At 33.2% G+C, this 21,211-nt stretch overlaps 3 protein-coding genes and 1 long non-coding RNA gene across 9 annotated transcripts in view; 1 reads left to right on the plus strand and 3 right to left on the minus strand.

Annotated features, from left to right (window-relative positions):
* The first annotated feature begins 233 nt into the window (after positions 1 to 233).
* LOC100649182 (adenylyl cyclase-associated protein 2) lies at positions 234 to 19,415 on the plus strand. Of its 5 annotated transcripts, XM_012312705.3 has the most exons (9): positions 4,175 to 4,850; positions 6,162 to 6,374; positions 8,416 to 8,770; positions 8,856 to 9,140; positions 9,279 to 9,520; positions 9,599 to 9,777; positions 9,850 to 10,056; positions 16,755 to 16,898; positions 17,113 to 19,415. In XM_012312705.3, the coding sequence occupies exons 1-9, from the start codon at positions 4,190 to 4,192 to the stop codon at positions 17,194 to 17,196; spliced, it is 2,370 nt and encodes a 789-aa protein (XP_012168095.2). In that variant the 5' UTR covers positions 4,175 to 4,189; the 3' UTR covers positions 17,197 to 19,415. The 5 variants fall into 5 exon arrangements, with proteins under 5 accessions (XP_048265491.1, XP_048265490.1, XP_012168095.2 ...); XM_048409534.1 differs by lacking the exons at positions 4,175 to 4,850; positions 6,162 to 6,374 and adding an exon at positions 234 to 385; XM_048409533.1 differs by lacking the exons at positions 4,175 to 4,850; positions 6,162 to 6,374 and adding an exon at positions 1,216 to 1,347.
* On the minus strand, positions 1,704 to 3,665 carry LOC125385837. Of its 2 annotated transcripts, XR_007225515.1 has the most exons (3): positions 3,525 to 3,665; positions 3,036 to 3,426; positions 1,704 to 2,975 (listed from the first exon to the last, which is right to left on the minus strand). It is a non-coding gene; the product is annotated as an uncharacterized LOC125385837 (long non-coding RNA). The 2 variants fall into 2 exon arrangements; XR_007225514.1 differs by lacking the exon at positions 3,525 to 3,665 and having other exon boundaries at positions 3,036 to 3,489.
* LOC125385836 (putative leucine-rich repeat-containing protein DDB_G0290503) lies at positions 10,070 to 14,745 on the minus strand. Its single transcript, XM_048409532.1, has one exon. It carries the CDS (start codon positions 14,444 to 14,446, stop codon positions 10,292 to 10,294), a length of 4,155 nt encoding a protein of 1,384 aa, XP_048265489.1. The 5' UTR covers positions 14,447 to 14,745; the 3' UTR covers positions 10,070 to 10,291.
* Positions 18,687 to 21,211, minus strand: part of LOC100649066 — a 33,859-nt gene continuing 31,334 nt past the window's right edge. Inside the window, exon 13 of the mRNA XM_020865195.2 lies at positions 18,687 to 21,016. Within this exon, the coding sequence (XP_020720854.2) occupies positions 20,775 to 21,016 (242 nt within the window). The 3' untranslated portion in view covers positions 18,687 to 20,774. The remainder of the gene's footprint in view (positions 21,017 to 21,211) is intronic.

The raw sequence follows: 21,211 nt of genomic DNA on the forward strand, positions 1-21,211 counted from the left end.
GAAAATTCATTAAGAATTACGAAGATAAATTTAAAATTATTTCTACAATGTAGAAAATGTATTGATCTATTTTATAAAGAAATTATTATTGTCTTATTTTACTAATATAACAGTTATAATTCTAAAGCAATAATGTAGAATTCGGATAAATTTCTTTTAGAGATTATATTTAAACATGGGCGCATGCGCGATTAACAATTTTAAGCTCGCGCAATAGTAAGAGTAGTACTTCCGGTATCCGGCAAACGCCCCAGTATATGTAGTTAGTTATGTTGTCAGATTGAATTCTTGCCACTTGTGTATCGTGTTTGTTGTGTTGTTATTAAGTCGATTGTCATAAAGTGACAGTGTATATATCGCTGACTTTCATTGAGGGTTCATACTGGTAAGCGAATTGTTATTAATTTATCAATACTGTTTAATGCATCTCACTGCCGCTAGACTCATATTAGCTTTGCTGAAAACATTTTACTATTTACGAGGTTCCGCAGTTTACAATATCTGTACTTTAATGTAATTCATATATAAATATATACATATATGTGTACTCGAAAAGTGCAATATATCGTATGTGTAAGTTGAACAATTATAATTGTTTTTTCGATAAAAGATACGAAATTGTATTTGGTTTGGTTATGAACATGGTTATACTTGTATGTATCTCCTGCTGTGTTTCGACTGTGAGTCATACTACGCTGCACCTGACACTTGACACCTGGTAACGTATTTTAATCCTGTACAATGTTGAAGAGGTATCTAAATCTCATTAAATAACATATTTTAATTACTATGTTTCATATTTGCTGTAAAAATTGAGATTTGTAATTTAAAAAATACAAATAACATTTTTAATGAAGGTATTTAAAATTTGATGCCTATATAAGGATATATTTATTTAACGTATGAAGTTATTCAATTTAATGTTAGATAGAAGTATTTAAATTTATATAAAGATATGTTTTTGATTACTTCTATTTAAAGGTACTGCTTTGGGATATAATAATCTTATTAAATCTTGGTAATGATTAACAAAACATTCATTACCAAGATTTTGTATTATTAGGTTGGTTACATGATACGGTCCTGTGATTCTGACGCGAGATTAAAATTCCATCGTGAAAGCTGACGAAGTGAGTCCGTTATCATTATTCATCACTTACACGTCGAACGCATTAGTTTTTGTATTCTATTTATCATTATTTTGCTTATCATTATATTTTTTAACAGTCATTTGCGTGATTAGTGAAAAACGTTATTTCGAAATGTCAGAACTTAGTAAAACGATAGAAGATAATTCCCGAATGGTACCAGGTGCTTATAAAAAGGTTTTAAATATGTGGAAAAATCGTGAGTATAAATTAAAATTCTTTTATTCTCTGATGCAATATGAAAAATGATATGTACTCTATTACTGTTTATAATACTCAATGTTTGATTCATGAAAGTTTAACAAATTATCAAAAAATCAATATATTATATTAACTAATTATAATTTTGTAGTTTTTTAATGAATAAATTATATGTGAATGCAAAAGATGGTTATGAAGCTATTATTACAATTATAATAAATATTATATTTTGGAAATTTTATGTTGAGTATGTATTCAATTCTTATAAAATAATGGTCAACATTTTATTACTTATTTTTATGTTGATCATTATATAACATTACATAAATACGTGGTAATTTTTTGCTGTAATTCATAATAATGGAATTTATATTAAGCATTAATCGTATGGAACATAATTTAAAACATTGTAATATTTCAGTTTTAGATAAAATTTATCATTATCAGTGTAAGCTATTTGTAATAAAGCAAAGTCTGATAAAGAATAAAATACGTTCATAGGTGTACCGAAAATGTGAGTTAAATGCGAATGTGAGTCATTATGAATTATTTGATCTTCATTCCGATCTGTCTGTGAGAAACGTTCTACGAGTTAAATTTTTTCTGTACAAGGCATGTGTGCTTTAATATATTCTTATATCAGTAGTAATTTTATACTAAACCAGATCTTATGATTTTATTTATTGACTAACATCCTGTTAGTAGTTACATTCATGTATCCGACTGAATTAGTAATCCGTTGGACTTCTAGTTGCCGCGAAGAACAGTTACGGGTTAAAGTTTGACGGTCCTGTTAGAAACGAAGTTAGATTTCGAAAGTCCTGCGCTGCACGTGGCTCTTTACCTAAAGAACCTGCAACAATTTCGGGTCTTGACCACCCTGCGGCAGCACCGCAGAGTGCCGGTCGAAACCTAAAGCAGTAGAGCATTGCGCCGGCTGCTTCTAAAGTAGACTGTTTTAGAGGGTAGACACTCCACCCTTACAAATCTCGTGAATTCATTCAATATTTTCATTCGCAATGTGCAATCTAACTCGAGTTCAGCTTTTTATCAAGTGTCAATAACACTGCAATATCTGGAAGTGATTTGATATCAATCGTTATTTTTTAAATATTTGGGTGGTGTTCCAAGAGCTAAACAAATTTTTTGCCAAACTATATATTATAGTATTAAGTCGACTGGTTAAAAAGGATATACAATTGAAACGAGCGTTGCAAACATTTCTTAGTGAGGATGGAACATTAATCTCGTCTCGTGCACAATATTAATTTACTTTCTTAATTACATTCTGTACGGTTGAGTTTTTAAACGTGATTCGTTACAGATAAATGTATGTAAATTTTCTCCGTCGACCGAACGTTTGTCCATCCGCGATTCTATTCGTTATATTATTCACATGCATTGAAATTGAAAAGCATGCGCTTGTGATATTCTATATACGTGTACGTTTATCCTTTGACTGCTACTTATCAGATTAGCTTCTGGTTCATTTTCTTTCATAAGATTATGAAAAAGACGAATGCGGGTCACGTTTGGAAGGATGTACGGTTACTGCCAGATAGAATGCCTGTTCTTTCTCTAACGCGAAACTTATTTTCTTCGTACATCTTGTAATCTGAAACCATTCTAAAACAGAATTTAGCGTTTCGAAATATCAAAAAATTTGATGATCGTCTTTTTACTTACTTGCATTAGATGGGCATACAACGTCCATTTCTATATCTGTTACACTGATCTCGAAAACGTAAACTTGGGCGTTGTTGGAATCGATCATCGCGCCATCAAGGGAAATTCGCGGGGAAAATACACGTCTATACACACCGCACGATTCCTCGAAAGTGTCGTAATTTTGTTGTAAATGTTCTCATATGTATTTATTATGAAGACGTTACGTATGTGTTCCTAGAAACTGTTGCTTGTAAATGATAAAGTGAAGATTTTTGAGTCGTTGAAACAACAAATATAAGCTTGATAAAACTTAAATAAATATTTTATCTTTGTTAATATTGACAATAAATGATAGATATAGCTCTTCCGATGTACGTTGATCGTTAATCAGATTGTTTATTAGTAGCTTCTGTAAAGAAAGGAAATAAATTGGTGTTAGTTACTAATCTTATTGTTTCGCTAAAGCGCGTATTTGATTGCTAGTTTACGATATCAATGGATACATACCGTAAATACATAAACCGGCTGTGAACAAATGTAATTTATACCGGCTGCACATCAAACAATTTATAGTTGGTGATTCCCGTGGGAAATCCGGTTGAAACGAAATATTCGGTTGCTTGGTTGAAAAGGGCCAACAGAGCTAAAATATTCAAGTACCAGTTTCAACTATATACGGCTGTGAGGAGGGGTCAGCGTTGAACTTGAGCCTAAATATTAAAGTATTCTTCTATCCGCCGTTATTATCTTCAATACTATTCCGAGTCAATAATCGTTATAAATTAAGAACCGTTTACCCTATTTTCTATTTACCATTGTTACATATATTTTAATCTATATAAAAGGAAAAAAACAAAACGACACGAAACTCTGAATTAGCAGTCAATATTTTACATTGTTACGAAGTTGTCCGTGCTTGTATATAATATATATTCTCTCTCTCTCTGTCTCTCGTTGATACGTATGAAATGTATCGATCAATTTTATCGGGTCTTTCGAATCAATTGATTCGAACGGATCAAACGGTATCGTTGTAAAACGATCCTAGTTGATAAGAGCCGCGTGACATAACACATACCGGCCTATCGGTTTGAAAGCATCGAAAGTTCGGTTGAAAGCCGGCGAAAGGCGTTTATTGCTGATACAACGGAAATCCATAATCGATATTGACGATGTTTAAATGCTGTGTGTGCAACAAAAGCTCAAAGAAGGAGAGGCCGAACGGCGAGGTGACGAAGTCGACGCCAAAGAAAAATCAGAAAGCGGTCGACTCGCAATTAGTTGGCATTGATTCATCGAAGCTCGAGGAAAACGGGCCGACCGGTAGTCGAGAGAAGTTGAACGGCGACGTGCAGAGATTTGAGAAAGTTTCTCCGTCGATGGAGAAAAACAGCACGGAAGTGGTCGACGACCTGACCGTTAAGAGTCCGTTGCCTACCGGAAAGCGCGACGAGGTCAACGATAATTCTCTCTTGCGAACCGAAACAATAGTAAAATCGAACAATAGCAAGAAAGATGACAATGAGAACGATACCAGAAACGAGGGTGATCGAACGAAACCAGAGAAGGAAGATGGCGAAGTAAACGGAAGTAAGGATGTTAATGGAAACGGAAAGGCGGAGAAAAATGATAATGTAAGCGGATACGTGGATGAGGGCGGAGCGATAGAAGCAATACCGAATTCTGGGGATTCTGATACCCTTAAGACCAATCTTTATGACTCTTCCGCGTGTATCGAGAGAACGATCGATGATGGGCCCGAGGAGGAAGGCGATGATTCCGTTTTCGAAGCTTGCCCGAACGATACCAACGCGAATAAAATGACGCCGCCAGGTACATATATCCCTATTGCGCAGTTTTTCCTTGATAAAGAAAATAGATAATTTTAAATTCGTTTAAAAATGAAAGATTCGCGCAGGACGTTAAATTATACTTTCTGATAAATAGAACGCGTTATATATATATATATATATATATATATATATATATATAAAAAGTGACAGCAAATATGGAAATGCGATAGTAATCGAACTGGCTTATGCGTTAAATTTCAATTTCGCTTTTTTGAGATACTGATTCACTCTCGAAATTACACATATTTTAATATTTACATTCATAATGTATATATACATAATTAGGTTTGTTGCTCGCTAGAATGCATAATTCCGTGACCTGCGAACGAATTTTTCATTTTAAAGCAAAGCCAAAAATGGAAATTTCCTACCGTCATCTATATAAATATGCAATTTGCTCATTTCACGACTCGTTCTCCCGTTGATTTTTCAACATTTCCTTACATGTGATTTACAATATTAATAACAGCATCAAACATGTTAAAAATTCATTACAAGCAATTACATGCTAAATTAAGAATTTCATTATCGTGTTGGAATGTAAGATTTGAAATGCGTTGAATTATTTTGAATTATAAACGAGGAAATTGCATACAACGAATAATGGCTATACGAAAGTATTTCAACGCTTGTCGTAGAAAAGTTGTACGTTCATATTATATGTATTATACAAAATATTTTCAAATTCCATTAGCATATTAGACAAGTTTTAAACCAATTCGAAAATGTATATACAAGTGTAATGCGAACATGCACTTATTGTTAGTAAAAAATTAATATTCCGGAATTTTTTTTTTGAAATATTTTTGTAACATCGCTATTAGCTAGTTTTGGAAAAAAATTCGATTCCAAAGATTACTGGACTTGTTAGTGTATATGTATATTTTGAAAAAATTGCATCTTTCGGATCATCCTTTTATATAGAAGACTGATAGGCATATTTCAGTTAAACATTAATGCACGAGTCAACGTTAATAATAACTAAATAATAAATAATAACGTTAATAATAACTTACTGATATATAATAAGTAATTGATTGTTCAACTATTTTATCGATCGTTATGAACTGTACATAGCTTGCAATCAATATCCTGCAACTTTTACGTGCATTAACTAAATTGAATTTTGCCATTACGATCATAATTATTACAGAGCTAACGAAATTTCAATATGTTTTGTGTAAGAAACATAATACATTCATAAAAATTTTCTACAAGCGTTCAACTGCATTTCGTGAGTCACTGCAGATATGTAGATAAAGATATCTATATTGGGGTGTACGATGCGCAGTTTCGTCAATTCCTCGGTGGCTTTCGGAGGAGGAAGACGGCGAACACGATTCAGAAGAGTGCAGCGGAATGCAGGAACCACCGGCGACGCCGGTTGCTCGCGACGAACTAGCTTTAAGGCGTCACAGATTCTTCTCCGATTTGTTGCACGTTACGCAAAACGCGACGGAGCACAGAGTGAGGTTTGACCCTCTAGGACCGATGGTGCACGCCGGTTAGGGTTCACCCTAAATCCATTTATTACTTTGTATGACTCTTAGATCTTCTGTTCGAGTTATTTATTTGCTTATTATTGATTTATTATTATTATTATTTATATGAGAATATCGGATACAACCAAGCCGATCTATTCTAATTTTCTAATTATGCTTCAGAATGAGTGGAAAATACCTCGCAGGATGAGTGCGGTATGATCGTGATTTGGACACAGATGAGTGATCTTAAGGATTTTTGTAAATCAAGTCCATTCTATGGCACCTTGGAGGGCTGGAATTATTATAAATATTATTACTATTATTTCTTTGCGAATTTGTTTGAGATTATATTTAGGAAAATATTTCATGAGAATAGAGATATTAGTTGAAAAATGTACGCAGTTACAAACACTAAGAATTTTATGATTGCATCATGATTATTTAATGCGATTGACTAAATTTATTTATATCAAGATTACAATACATGTTCTGTAAACTTAGGATAGATTTTTCTGAACAATTGATTTTAGATGAGATATCGGACAAATATCGTATGATGTTTCTGTCAAAACTTGAATATTATGACTAATTTATCAATATGCCACACTGTGTATAAGAGAGTATTATATATGGTAATTATTTCGCAGGAAAATCATTTGTTTTCAAGTTGTGACAAAGAGTTTATAACTTTACTCTGTTCCACATATTGTTACCGTCCAGTGTAGTGTTTCGTTATTATTCGCTCTATTTGTATATTTCGATCTACTTATCTTTCAACCTTTTTGGTGTATTATTTCACGCTACTATCGTTTTCATTACAAAAAGAGAAGAATATTTAAAATAATTAGAACTGTCATTAAAAATACACAGCAGTGATTTCTTGTTTTTTCTTAGTTATAAAAAATACATTTTCTTTTAATTACAAGTATGAAATATCAATGAACAATATACATCTATTTTTTAATTTTATGTATATAAATAAGTTATAAATTATAAAACATCTTTTACTTGAGTGTTTACATGATTCGTATACAGATATGCGGAGAATTTTTAATTATTAAATACTTATTAATGTGTGAGATTCCATACAGAATAGTATCTACCCACGCGTGATTCAATTTCCACAGATTTTCTAAGAATAGGCCGCGGCACACACCCGCGTTGAATATCATTAGAGCCGTAGTTTAGTTCTTCAAGCGTTTCTGAAAAGGCTACAGGATCTCGTCCGTGAAATCTTTTGTCCGTACAGGAATAATCTTTAATCAGGGGAAAGAATAATTAAGCCAGGTGTGTCTTTGTAATTTAGAGTGGCATAAGTCACAGAAACACTGGTAACGAATTAATTCATTTGTATATTATTTCATATTTAATTATAAATTTAAAAATTGTGTAATTTAAAGCAAGTTATACTTTGACCTTAATTTTCTTGCGGTTCATGAATTTTTATAGTAATCGAAATGATGTGCACTTATTTTAAAATTTACAATGTGATTATCGTGTCTCGTTTAATTTAATCTATTATTTACAACTTTCATTTACAGTAATTATCAGGTACAATTTTATGGTTGTCGTGAATTTGTTTTATGTTAACATTTTCAAGTACACATAAATTTATTTATAATATTACATGTCGCTTGCAACATAATGATCTAGTGGCTGTGGATGTTAATGTAACTATTTATACGTTCATTCTATATTTAATTTAGTCGCTCTTAATGCGAACTTTCGGGAATATATTTCTTTCAATCACCGAAGATTTTCTGTTGATCGGTATTAATAATTTATTAGTTGTTATTTCATTTTCAAATATTGGGTTTATAAAAGTATAGTTGTAATAAAGAATATTTTATTATTACATTCTATGGATATCTAAATTTAATTTTGTTTACTTTTTGGGTGTATTTATAGTTACTTTATATAGAAACGAACGAAAATGAGATATAGAAATAATATAATAATAATAATACAAATAATATTGAATAGATAAAAAAATAATTTTTTTATTCACAATATTGAAGTATATTTCCATTTTATATACATATAAATGTATTGTAATTAAAGGTTGTGAAGCTAGCGATAAGGAGGAACATTTAGAAGAGTTGGTAAATAGATTAGAAAACGTTACAAAAAGATTGGAAAACGTAAGAGTCCAATCCATAACTGAAACACAAGATTCTGCTGTTCAAACAAATACACCATCACCAAAGAGGTCGCAAGCAGTAAAAAATAGTGACTCAGTGCTGTCTGCCTCATCTCCTCATTCAATAGAGAAAAAGGCAGAAGACAAATTTATCAGCATGTCGGTCGCAGGATATAAACAGTTTTTAGACGGTCCTGTGAAAGAATATTTACAATTGAGTGAAAAAATTGGTGGTGATGTAGCTACTCACAGCAAGCTTGTAGAAAAGGCATTCAAGTAAGTACTTTACTATCAATTTGTGTATTTTAAATTCTTGATATGTTTACGTAAGTTATTAAGTATTGTAAATTTATTTTCATAGCATTCAGTTGGAATTTATTCAAACTGCAGCAAGTCGTCCAGCCCCAACAAACCAATCAGAACAAATTTCTCTTCTTGCACCCACATCTGCACAGATTCAACAGATTCAAGAGTTTCGTGAAAAAAATAGAGGATCTCAGTTTTTCAATCATTTATCAGCAATTAGTGAAAGTATTCCAGCTTTGGGATGGGTTGCAGTATCACCTACTCCAGCACCTTATATAAAAGAAATGAATGATGCTGGACAATTTTATACAAATCGTGTATTAAAGGAATGGAAAGAGAAGTAAGTTTTTATTATAGACTATTATTTCTTATAATAATAAGTATGATATCTTCTTATTGTCTTTTTCATATGTATAACAATTTGTTTTCTGGAAATTAATTACTGATGCAGAATTCATTTAGTTTTTTATATCTACAGAAATAAAGTACATGCTGAATGGTGCAAGGCTTGGGTACAGACACTAAGTGTTCTACAGGAATATGTGCGTCAGCACTACACAACAGGACTTGTATGGGCAAAAACTGGCTCTGCACCAACAGGCATCCCACCACCACCACCACCGTGTATGCCTCCTATGGGAGACGTAACACCGGCAGATATTATCGATGACAGAAGTGCTCTTTTCGCCGAAATTAATCAAGGAGAAGCTATTACAAAGAGTAAGTGTAACATTTTAAATTACTAAATACGGAATTTATTAAATAATGAAATTTTTAAAATGAATCGGTATTTTACAGACTTAAAGAAAGTCACGTCAGACATGCAAACACATAAAAATCCTTCATTGAGAACTGGACCAGCACCATTTAAAGCACCAGTTGTTGATAATACTATATCTACAAAAACAGTGCTGCCTGCAAATGCACCAATTGATAAACCCCCTGTATTTACTAGAGATGGAAAGAAGTGGCTTGTGGTAAGTAATATCATTTTGTTGCTTCATTCTATTAGTTTATTCTGTATTGACGAAATTTAATTTTTGTTATAGGAATATCATAAAGGCAATAAAGATCTGCTTATTGACAACGTAGAGATGAACAACGTAATCTATATGTTCCGATGTCATGATAGCACTTTAGTTGTCAAAGGCAAAGTTAACTCCATCGTTATGGATTCATGCCGTAAATCATCCGTTGTATTCGACTCTGTTGTGTCGAGCATCGAATTCGTCAATTGTCAGAGTGTACAAATGCAGGTATGTTATTTATTCCCATTATCTATAAAAGATGCAATAACATATAATGCTTTCTAACATCGTGTGAAAAATATATGTATTTCCAAATGAGTACATATATATACAACATAATTATACGATGTTCATGTTCTGTATTAAAAGTGTATATTACAAAAATATAATAGACATTATCAATGATGAATTTTATAAATATAGATAAATAATATTATTTATGAACTAATTTTACTTATATTTTTTAATGTTTCGATGTAAGCTTCTTACAAATGTTTTGCAATTCTTCTAGATGTATAAAATTCGATTCCTGGTGAAGAATTTCTAATAGAGCTATGTATTCCTCATTGCTTAACTCTTTAGGTGTTCCGCATATTTGAAATTTGTTTAACGCTCTTTTTGTCGTTTTTGAAATATTCTCCAAATCCGATATAGATGTACTTGTATCGATAACAGAAGGTTTAGCAGTTACATCGACTTCTTTTTGCTCGACAGACAAGAGACATAAATTTTTAAATTTAGAATTTAATAAAATGTTCGACACCGAGTCCTTTTGTGTTTTCGGTACTGATAAATTAGTTGACGTAGTTTGATCCAGCTCATTACCATTTACGACGGTAGAAACAACAGTAACGATTTTATGTATCCTATCCTTCTCATTTTCTGTGGAAATCTCTCGAAGTTCATCATGCTTTTTATTGGCTTGATTTTCTTCCATCTTTTGTGCACTTATTTCTCTATTTTTAATATATTCCAAAAACTTATTTGGATCCACTATTTTTGTCGAAGCGTGGTCATATTTTGTGAATATGTTAACATATATTACCATTTGTTCTTGCGCAATAATATCATTGCCGGCATTTTCATTTATATTTTGTGCAATCTGTGATGTTTTTATTAAGTCTTGCTTATGATTATCAGCGTCATTTACCTTTCCTATGCAAGAGTTTACCTCTTCTATACGTGAATCTGTATTTCTTGATTTACCTTCCACTTGAATTTCATCTATTTCATTTTGGTCCTTATTAAACGAATTATCTCTCCAGAACATAGTCATTGTCAGTGGTCCTCTCATCGGACTCTTAGGTCGCGATTCATTTTCAGTCTTTCGAGCTGCTTCCAATCGACTTTTTAAAATCGGTATGCAAGATTTTGAAGACGTTCTCGGCGTTGGTGACAAGAATTTTGAAGGACCTTTTGATTTTAATTTAGTTTCTAACGATTGAGTGTAATTTATAAAATTTGCATTGCTCGGGTATTCATGTGACCGTGGTGTTATTTCTTTCGGTGATTCGTTCGTTCGAAAACTTACTTGCGATCGGGATCGTTTTCTATTTAATTTAACACTATCTCCTGTGTTACATCTAGGTTCTGCAGATAAATCACTTAATTTTGGATATGTTGTGTTTGTACTATGTTCTGCTTTGATTTGGACAGTGTTCAACAAATCGGATTTTAAACCTTTTATGTTTCGTGAAGTTATTAATCTTTTCAGTTTCTCGGATTTTGAAGTATAGTTTTCATGGCTCCACGATTTCATTGTCGCGTTCGTTCTTTTCATTGTATTATCGTTTTTCGTCTCTCTTGGAGAAACTTGTCGTGGAGATAAATTTGACGAGATAATTTGTTCTAGATGTAATGTTTTCATATCATTCGCTGGCAAATTGGATAGTGTTTCGTCAATCGAAACATTTTCTGCCAAATTGGATAGTGTTTCGTCAATCGGAACATTTTCTGCAAATAATAAATTATAATTATCAACAGTATATCCTACTGAAGATCTATCGTTCCGAATTTCCTTTACTTCTTTTAAAGCCTTTGCTTCTTTAATTGTATCAATATTCTCTGTACAAGGTTTAGAAGATAATGAATTGTTTTTATTAGACATTTTATTTTGGAATGTTGATAAATTTTGTTTCATGTCGAATTCATCGTTGGAAAGTTTGACAAAAGATTTGTCAGTGGCCATGATATTCGTTTCTTTAGTGTCACTTGCAATATCTTTTAAATTTTCATGCTTGCTGTGTAATGTATTTTCATTGTTATTTTGCGTATACAGATTAGAGTGTAAATAGCCTTTAAGGTTTTTTGAATGTGTATTATTTAATTTCGTAGTAGAACTCGAGGCTTCATCTGTAAAATACATACTGCTGTGTGGAGAAATAAGATTGGAGTAAGATTTTAAAAAATCCGTTTCTTTTATTAGTTCTTTTTTATTCAGATTTGTAAATAGATCTTGTGTAACTGAATTCTTTTCATCTTGAAAGTGATCGTGTTTGTTGTAATTAGTTTCTGTTTTATTATAGTTATTTATGTTTGTAGTATCATATTCCTGAAGAGTAATTGTGTTTGTTGAACAGGTTTTTACATCTTTTTCATTGATAGTATCATCACTGAAATTATTATTGACGTTCAACCAATCTAATTCTAACTTTTCTTTGTCTAATGACTTGTTAATCAGTACTGTTACAGATGGTGGTTCCGGAAAGTTAGAATCATTGGACTGATTTATGCTGGATGTTAATGAATCCCGTATTAAATTTGTTCCACATGAAGTTTCTTTACTCTCACTGGCTGATAATTCATATATCGGATCTTCGTTTTCAACTATACCGTGCATTTCTAATGTTTTATTTATGTTTCTGTGGAGCAACGTTTGTTCGATTAACGAACACGCACCAGGATTTCTTTTTAAAGTTAAATTCGAATTGCATGATAAAATTTCTTGATCTTCGTATTTTTCATTATCCAATGTACTTAGTTTCAAGTTCGATATATCAGTTCCTGTGTCTTTAGTAATTCTAACATCGGTACATTGTTTCAGAGATTCAGAGTTCAGAAAATTGGAAGTTGTCTCATTGTTCGAATTTTCAACTTTCTCCGATGAAGGAGTTTCGTCTAAGTTTTGCGAAAACAATTCTACGCTATTCGTGTCCCTATTTATAAACTCATTTACATTATTCATGCGCGTGAAATGCTCTTTGAAATTCTCTTTCTCATGATCATGGTCGTAACATGTCCTTTCTTCGTTCATATTCGCTTCTGTTGTATTTAAACAACTTACAAATTTTATAAGCTTTTCATCAGACTCGTTCAATATGTCGTTTAAATATCTTATCCGTAAATTGCTTGGAACTATTTCGTTTCCTTGAAAGTGGTTATGCTTTGGTAAAGACAGCTTATTTTTAATCTCATTTCCTTCCTGGATTATATTACTAAAACTAAAATATTCAGAGGGTGAACTAAGGTTTTGCTTCGAGTCCAAATATTTTTTACACGTGTCCAAGTCTTTAATTTCATTTCGTTGATTAAGGTCTTGTTTCAAATTGAAAAACATATAAGTTTTACTGTTTTTCTCGGTAGAACTGCTAACAGATTGTTCTTCTGATATAATGTCCAAGAACTTTGATTGTAGATTATTGTTAACGTAAGAGTACCTACCGTAATCTGATACAGAATCGTTACTTATCTCTTCCTTCTTTTCATCTATGTAGCATATCTTTTCCAGTTCGACACGCGTTAATAACGCTCTTTTGAATTGAAGGGCTTCTTGAAGTAATAACGCTGTCGGCTTGTCATCTAATTCACTATCCTTTGATACTTCTGTATGGCTCGAAGCTGGTGATATTATTACATCCTCGTCAGTTTCCATTGCAACTGGATATTGATCAGAGCCACTGAATGGCTTCTCTTGATTGCCCTTCGCGTATACATCATCCGGTATTGGTATGAAATTTTTTGATATTACCGTTTTCTTCTTAACTTTCTTCTCTTCAGAGGAATCCGATGAAATAGTATAATATATTCTTTCAGGTATTCTTTCATATTTTACGCTAGAAGAATATACAGTCCGATTATTTGGAATTTTCTGTAATTCGTGGTTATTCGTAGAAGATATTTTTGCCTCGTCGTTCCTTCTGAGCAGACAATAAGGATCATTTATGTTATTTACATGATACGCGTTGAACATATTTGAACAATTTCGAATAGACGCTACCGAACTTCTAGTTGTTTCATCGCTTTCGTATTGCTCAGAGCTGTTGGAAGTTGTCCGTTGGATTTCCTTACTGTTATTCCTCATATTTCTTTCGATATTTATTTCGGTATTTTCGGTGTTCTTCAAATTGTCCGTGTCTGTCGTAACTGAGACAAGCGTACTCACGATGTTTTTGCAAACGCTGTTCATTTTATTGCTATTATCTCGTTGTTTCTCCGAGGCTTTCATCTCAATATTTTGCAACTCGTACATACGCAGAACATTATGCAAGCTCTCTAATTTCTTTTTCACTTGGTACAGGGCTTCTTGAGACGTCTTCAGCTTTTTCCTCGGTTCGCACGAAACTAACATCTTCGAGGTCAGTTGCTGGGGAAACATATCAGCGCAGAACGATATGTTCATTTTTGGGGGCAATAAACGTTTGTCAATCAGTTGTAGAACTGGATAAATCGCGTTCGATAGTTCCAAACGTTGCTCGTTACTTTGCTGCTTTCTATCAATTTTTTCAAGCTTCTTCTCTTCTTTATTTTCCTCCTTTCCGTATTCATTTTTATTATTCTTTTCAAGCTTTTCACTCACGTTAATCGCATCTTTTCTTCGAACACTTCTTCGTTGCTGTAATACGATTAAACACAATCATTGACGATCTCGTACAATTTTGTCTCCGAATTTAATAACTCGTTCATTTTTACCTGTGTATCTGACCAAAAATTTTTTATCGACGATTCATTGCTGATCTCAGACGAGCTACAGACTAATCCAAGATTCTTATTGCTGTCGTGTAATTCTTTCAAATACTTTTTGCAATCGTCTATAGTTTTCGTGAATTTCTTACACGCCGGGCTCATCTTGACAGCTTCAGCGTTCCTCGAGCTTCTCCTCAATTTTTTCCCACATTTAGCGTACCTCTTCTTCGGGAACAACGGCACCGATATCGCGTTCCGATGTTGCACTTGGAAATTTTCGTTTCTCAATGTCTCGCGATGCTTTCGATCGATCGCATTTTTGAACATAGAATTTAGCCTGAGAATAGAATTTATTAAGTTGTCATTCGATAATATATTTGCAACAATAACCGTACTTTACGGACATATCGCTGCTACTTTTCGATGATTTACTGCTGTATTCGACAGGCAAGTTTTCTTTCCGCAGATGAGGGTACATCCTCTTTTTCTTTGCATCGAACAATTCGGTCAGACGATGTTCCGAAGGGTAATACTTTGAACACGAAAAGTACGATTCGTTGCGTCTAGGGCTAAAAAGATAGACCAAGATAACCATTATTTCTCTTATTTTCTCTCTCTCCCTCTCCCTCTTTTTAAAAACATCTTTTTAGCACCTTAACAATACATGTTTTATCCAATTATTACGATCATTCGGATTGGACAGAGTTAGTCTAAGGTTTCTTAGATTCTTCTTAAAGTTCGATTTCTGAACCTGATGGGGTAAAGGCCAGGTACCATACTGCAGTTTATACGTTAGTATATTGACTTTCAGTTCAAGGTCCTCCACTTTGTATCCAACTTTATTAAGCACATCTTTATCAATGGACGCATCGTTACCACGTTTTCCTTTGATATATATTATACGTAGCAATACCACGCACATAGATATTACGGCCAGTACCTTTGGATATTATTGACACGATTAATAGAATATCTTTATTTGATAAATACTATCCTTTTCATTTATCTTTTTCTATCTTTTTTTATTTTTTTTTTTTGAACATAGCGTTCAGATACAAAAAGTCTTATCAGTTTCAAGAACTTACCTGACCGCTATGTTCATGTATTCATAGACCTTTAATTCGATATTCATTGCACAAGTCAAAAATAATAATTCTCTGTACCCGCCAGACTATGCTTTCGTTCCTCAGGCAGTCGAGAACGTCGGTTACGATCTCGTTCCACACGTAATTTGCGATTGCTTTTGGACATTCCTTCCAGTCAACTTCGCAGATCATTCGCACAGGTTCGAGATTTCCGCCTGCGTACAGCGATCAAGCGTTTAACAACGATTTGCATTTCCAAGTTTTATCAACGAATTTTATTCGTCCAACACGGACAGCAAAGTTTTGTTAATGAAACAGCTTCGTTCAATTCGAATATTACACGTTAATTGGAATAAAGGAGGAGAAAGAAAATACAAAGACTGAAATCTTACCGAATTGCCAATGCATTTTGATAACGGGAGTAAGTTTGTGCTAAGTGTTAGGTGAAAATTCAACTATAGGCTTCAAAAATTTCATCAAATTCCATCTACGATTATTTCTGCCTACACTACGTGAAATGTGGAAAATCGAAAGAAACTGCGATCGGCAGTTATTGCCTCTCGACGTGTGTAATATCGATAGTGTACACATATAAAGTGTGTGCATAATTATAGATCACAAGACAATTAGGCAAACAACAGGACCTTATAATATTCTAATCGAAGATCACAAGAGAAAAACCTGACAATTATATATTTGTTATTTTCTGATTTTATTACTGTCGCTTTAAACCGATTAGAAAGTATTATCTTAGTATACGCGATATTTCAATATCTTCGATATTTTGATATTGCATTCGATATTATAACGAGTGATATTCTGGAAATTACGAAGAGGATGGAACAATACGCGTTTGGTTCGAGAGCCAATTAATTTGGCTCCATTCCATTAATTTCTTTTTATGGTATTCCATTAATTTCTTTTCTTCTTTGATTGCAGGTACTAGGAAAAGTTCCCACGATCTCTATTGACAAAACAGACGGTTGTCAGATGTATCTGAGCTCGGATTCATTAGATGTGGAATTTATTAGCAGCAAGTCTAGCGAGATGAACGTTATGGTACCCCGAGGAAATGGAGATTATGTAAGTTCGATGTGTACTGGTAATTTGTACACATTGAGGTTTCAGGATTTTCCAATCAAATTTTGTTAATTTATTCTACGAGTATAAATAGTTCCCTTTGTACTTGAAACTTTTCTCATGATCTAATGAAAGTGTTCATAAAACATAGTGAAAGAGTTTGACCAAAAAAGAAAGAAAAATGCCTTTTAATCTTTCTTATTTTGCATTTTTACAGGCGGAATATCCCATACCGGAGCAATTCAAAACGACCATCAGTTCCAAAGGTCTCAGTACGATCGCTGTCGACTCACTGGGCTAAAGCCTCGATGATGACTCAATTATCCATAGCCTAACTAAATGTCTGTCTAAGAGTACAGTTCATTAGAGGTATCATCGTCAGAGGATTCGTCGATCTATTATTTATTGCTTCTTTAATTAATTTAAGGTTTTAGAAGAAGGGCGAAGAATTAATGGAGAGATGCGAGTATACACTTTTCGAAAGTATAGAACTGAATTAGATAAATCGATTGAATGTTTTAAATATTCGCAGCTCTATTATACTGTTTCGAAGGTATTTACCGCATTTCGTGAAGATCATCGATCCCATTCCGAACTAAATTGTAGAATCACGCTTAAAACGACGCTCAATCGATCGAGCCTTATTAAATTTTATGTATAAAAACACGCGGTTGTTCGACCGCTTGTGGCTCGATATTTTGTAATATAGTCTTAATTAGATCCTTAGTAATTGTGATTCGTCTATCAAGGTGATAATGGGACAAAAATGGGTTCGACATTCTTCACGAATGTGTTATTAACGCACGTTGGTGCTGATACGAGGAGACTGTAGGTTCGTTTTAAGTATAAAGCTATGGACAAAAGTTTTTCTACCTTCGAATCGGACCTTTTATACATTTACACCATTTTTTATTGTGAACGAACTTTTGTCCACACCGATGGAATCGTTTCTCGGGATTTTTCAGTCTACTCGCTATGGAATTGCCACTCGACGTTTTCGGTGGGAGAAAAGCGAGCGCCGCATATGTTAAACAAACAGTTTCCGAGGAAGCAGAAACAGAAAGCATTCACGAATCATTAACAAAGTTACTCTGTATATTAAGCGATGTCATATTAATGGCTTGACGTACAGAGTATGTATTTCGTTGTACGTGGGAAATATAGCAGAGGTGGATACATTATGCTAAAACAGGAAAAAAGGATTTATAACGTAAACTCTTTGATATGATCTTGTTTTCGAGTTACATCTTGTTTTGTGTTATTACTTACTTACCGTCAGAGATTATTTTGAAGCGAACTACCTCCAGCTTCAATATAGGCGTGAGTACGTCTCATCATGGATCGTCGAACTCGTTCGAACGGATGAGATGTTTCGGTACGGTAATGAATGTTTTAACATCGTCAATTAGCGTTTTATAAACTACAGATTTCAAATGTCTCAGTATTGAATAATCGAGCAAATTTGGGTCTGGAGAGTGAGCTGACTGAGAAATGGAGCCTGCACGAAGTATGTGTTAGCTAAAAAATTAAAAGATTGTTGTAATACAAAACAAGCTGTAACTGGAAAATCAGCTCATATTTATATGAACATTTTTTCTTATTTTAGTGTGCTGGATTTATGCCTAGTGTATTTCCTGTATAGGACGAGATAACTTGAGACTTTTGCACCATTAATACTTTACATATCGTTTCCTTATAGTATATAATGCATTAATTCAATCACGTAGAGCGTAACTGATTGGAAAGGAATTATTTCGTGCCAGTATATATTATAATACACTTTTCATTGAATTTTCAAGTTTGTGCTTTCAGTTTGCGAGTCTTCCGTGTTCATCAATGTTCATGATGTGTAAATAGAATGGGACGCTGAATTTATTTAATGAGAAACAAATCGATCGTTTATGCGCGTGCGTTTGAAAACTTTCAGACTCGAAAGGTATTTTTCGAGACGACGTGAGATGAAAAATGATCAGGAATAACGGTTGTGCTAAAGTGTTGATGATCCAGCCGCAAAGGATAGATATTCCCCGAAACGATAAATGAATTGTAAACTCGATATTGAATTTTAAAAGCGTGCTGTTTGAACATGACGTAAATTACATTGTGATTTTTACCTCTTGGTATATTGTGCTAATCGTAGGTATAATCTAATATTAGAACTACTTAAAGGCACGATCTAGAATAACATGATCATAATAGAATAACAATGAAGCAGTTCGATCCTTTTTTACCAGAGAAAAGACGAAGGAAAAACTCGAAAGAAATACGACCTTTTTTTATAATTTATATACCTACATATGTACGTATGTAGTACTATGCCCGTTTGGTTTTAGAATGATGATCGTTTGACTGAGATTATTTATCATTAAGGATCGCACTGCCTGTAATGCCGTAATCTTTACAGCCTTCGTTTTAATATCGATAGAGTATTATATCGAGGATAATTAATATTTATTTCTGAATATGATTTTCAGTGCTATTTCTAATTGTCCTAATAAAACAAATTAATATTCCATTCAACTCTTGTATTCATAATTCTTTTCGCTTTTCAAGAATTTGGAACACGATTAAAGTGTTTCAGATACAGCAAGAAATTACAGTCCCTTCTCATCGAATCAGGCTCGCATATATAAATCCTACTTTTCTAACTACAAGATGTCGTTTAGACACATGCCATATCATGTTCTTGATTATTCAAATTATTACTAAATGCATAGACTATTATGTACAGATAGAAATTATTATTAATTTATTACATTTTTTACTACATCATATTGAAAGATATCTCCGTATTTTTATGGTCAGACAATTCATCCGATTTTGAGTGTCATTGAAGAGTCACTGTAATTATTAATAGCTAATACAGTTTTGCTATTACAATTTGCTCGTGGCTCTCCTACTAAGAAAAAGATGAAAGACATTGAAAGTTTTGTACAGTCTTAATTCAATGATTTGGGACTTCCATAAACGGCGTCTTTTCTTTCTTTTCTGAAAATTCTTGTTTATTAGCATCAAAAGAATCTTTTTACATAATTAGATACGACATATATACATACACGTTACGTTAAAAATCTTCGAACTTACGAAGAGACTGAAGTAATGAGCACGATATAACGTGGCCTTGAGATTCGTTTCGTAATTTAAGCAAAAGAATCAAAATGCCAGGTTCGACTATATATCCCTATGCTAGCAAGTATTTCTGAGTCGATCACGAGTGACTCAGCAATACTATTCTTCGCGACTATCCGTGCTATTTTCGTACGAATCGAGTCGCGAACAATCTTCTAACGCATAGTCATTAGTAGATTTATTCATATAACTGAAACGTATTAATGTTAACTATCAAACGCAAAGATAATTGTATAGAAGAGTATAAATCAGTGTTAACAGTATCGTTAATTATCATTAATAACCGAAACTCTTTACAAATATTTCACACCGATGTACGATACACTCTCTAACATTTATCTTCAACTTTTGATTTCTAGCTATGTATTGCACATCTATGTAAAATCAACGAATATTTAATATTTCACAGCAACACTTCCAACGACGGAAAATTTCACACTTTAATCGTGAGACGTTTCTTAATACCTACGTTTCTATTAATTACCTTTATATTTATTTAAACATTCATCTTTTCCCTAACGTTTTGTCCCTTCCATTCCAACTTGTAATTGACAGATAATATTTTCACTATTTTTATCTTTTATAAATTTATACGTTTTCAATATAATATTATGATCGTGATATCGTCGTATATACGAATTTTAATATTATATTATAAACGTAAATTTATAAATTCCACTATTAACTGATTTGTTCGTTCAATGCGCGTGCTTGGACAAATAAATACGAATACGATCAGTCTTTATTTCACTACAAATTAAGAGGGCAATTACGTTCGTCGCTACCGTCCGAACATTCTAAGAACCCGTTGCATATTCGAGATTTCGGTAGACATTCGCCTAGAGGACATCGATGGCCCTTACACGAAGCGATCGAGGATCGGATATCTTCCCTGGAAATCGCATACTCGATCCAAGGAAGATAGTGGTGTACTTTCGTGTAGACTCCAGGTCTTCCAGGTCTCGCGCAACCATATCCGTTTGAAGTGATGCCTGGAAAGAAGGACCAATTAATACCTGAGCGGTATGGCAAGACTTACAGATCATCCGTGATGTTCACTCGTAAATTACAATACTATTTAACGATCTTGGTGAGTCTAAGTACGGATCGATATTTGAAGATGATAAATTATGCTGCTTGATATGTTATTATCTTTCCTTCTTTTTATTAAAAATAGCAGTGTTTAC

This window comes from Bombus terrestris, chromosome 10 (genome assembly GCF_910591885.1).
Source record: "Bombus terrestris chromosome 10, iyBomTerr1.2, whole genome shotgun sequence".
NCBI lineage: Eukaryota > Metazoa > Arthropoda > Insecta > Hymenoptera > Apidae > Bombus > Bombus terrestris.

Excerpts from the sequence above, each read along its gene's own strand:
- LOC125385836 (XM_048409532.1), bottom strand. The coding sequence starts at position 14,446 with ATGAACATATCGTTCTGCGCTGATATGTTTCCCCAGCAACTGACCTCG.
- LOC100649182 (XM_012312705.3), top strand. The coding sequence starts at position 4,190 with ATGTTTAAATGCTGTGTGTGCAACAAAAGCTCAAAGAAGGAGAGGCCG. Across the intron at positions 9,521-9,598 it reads AGGAGAAGCTATTACAAAGA|ACTTAAAGAAAGTCACGTCA; the intron begins GTAAGTGTAACA and ends GGTATTTTACAG. Across the intron at positions 10,057-16,754 it reads GTCAGAGTGTACAAATGCAG|GTACTAGGAAAAGTTCCCAC; the intron begins GTATGTTATTTA and ends CTTTGATTGCAG.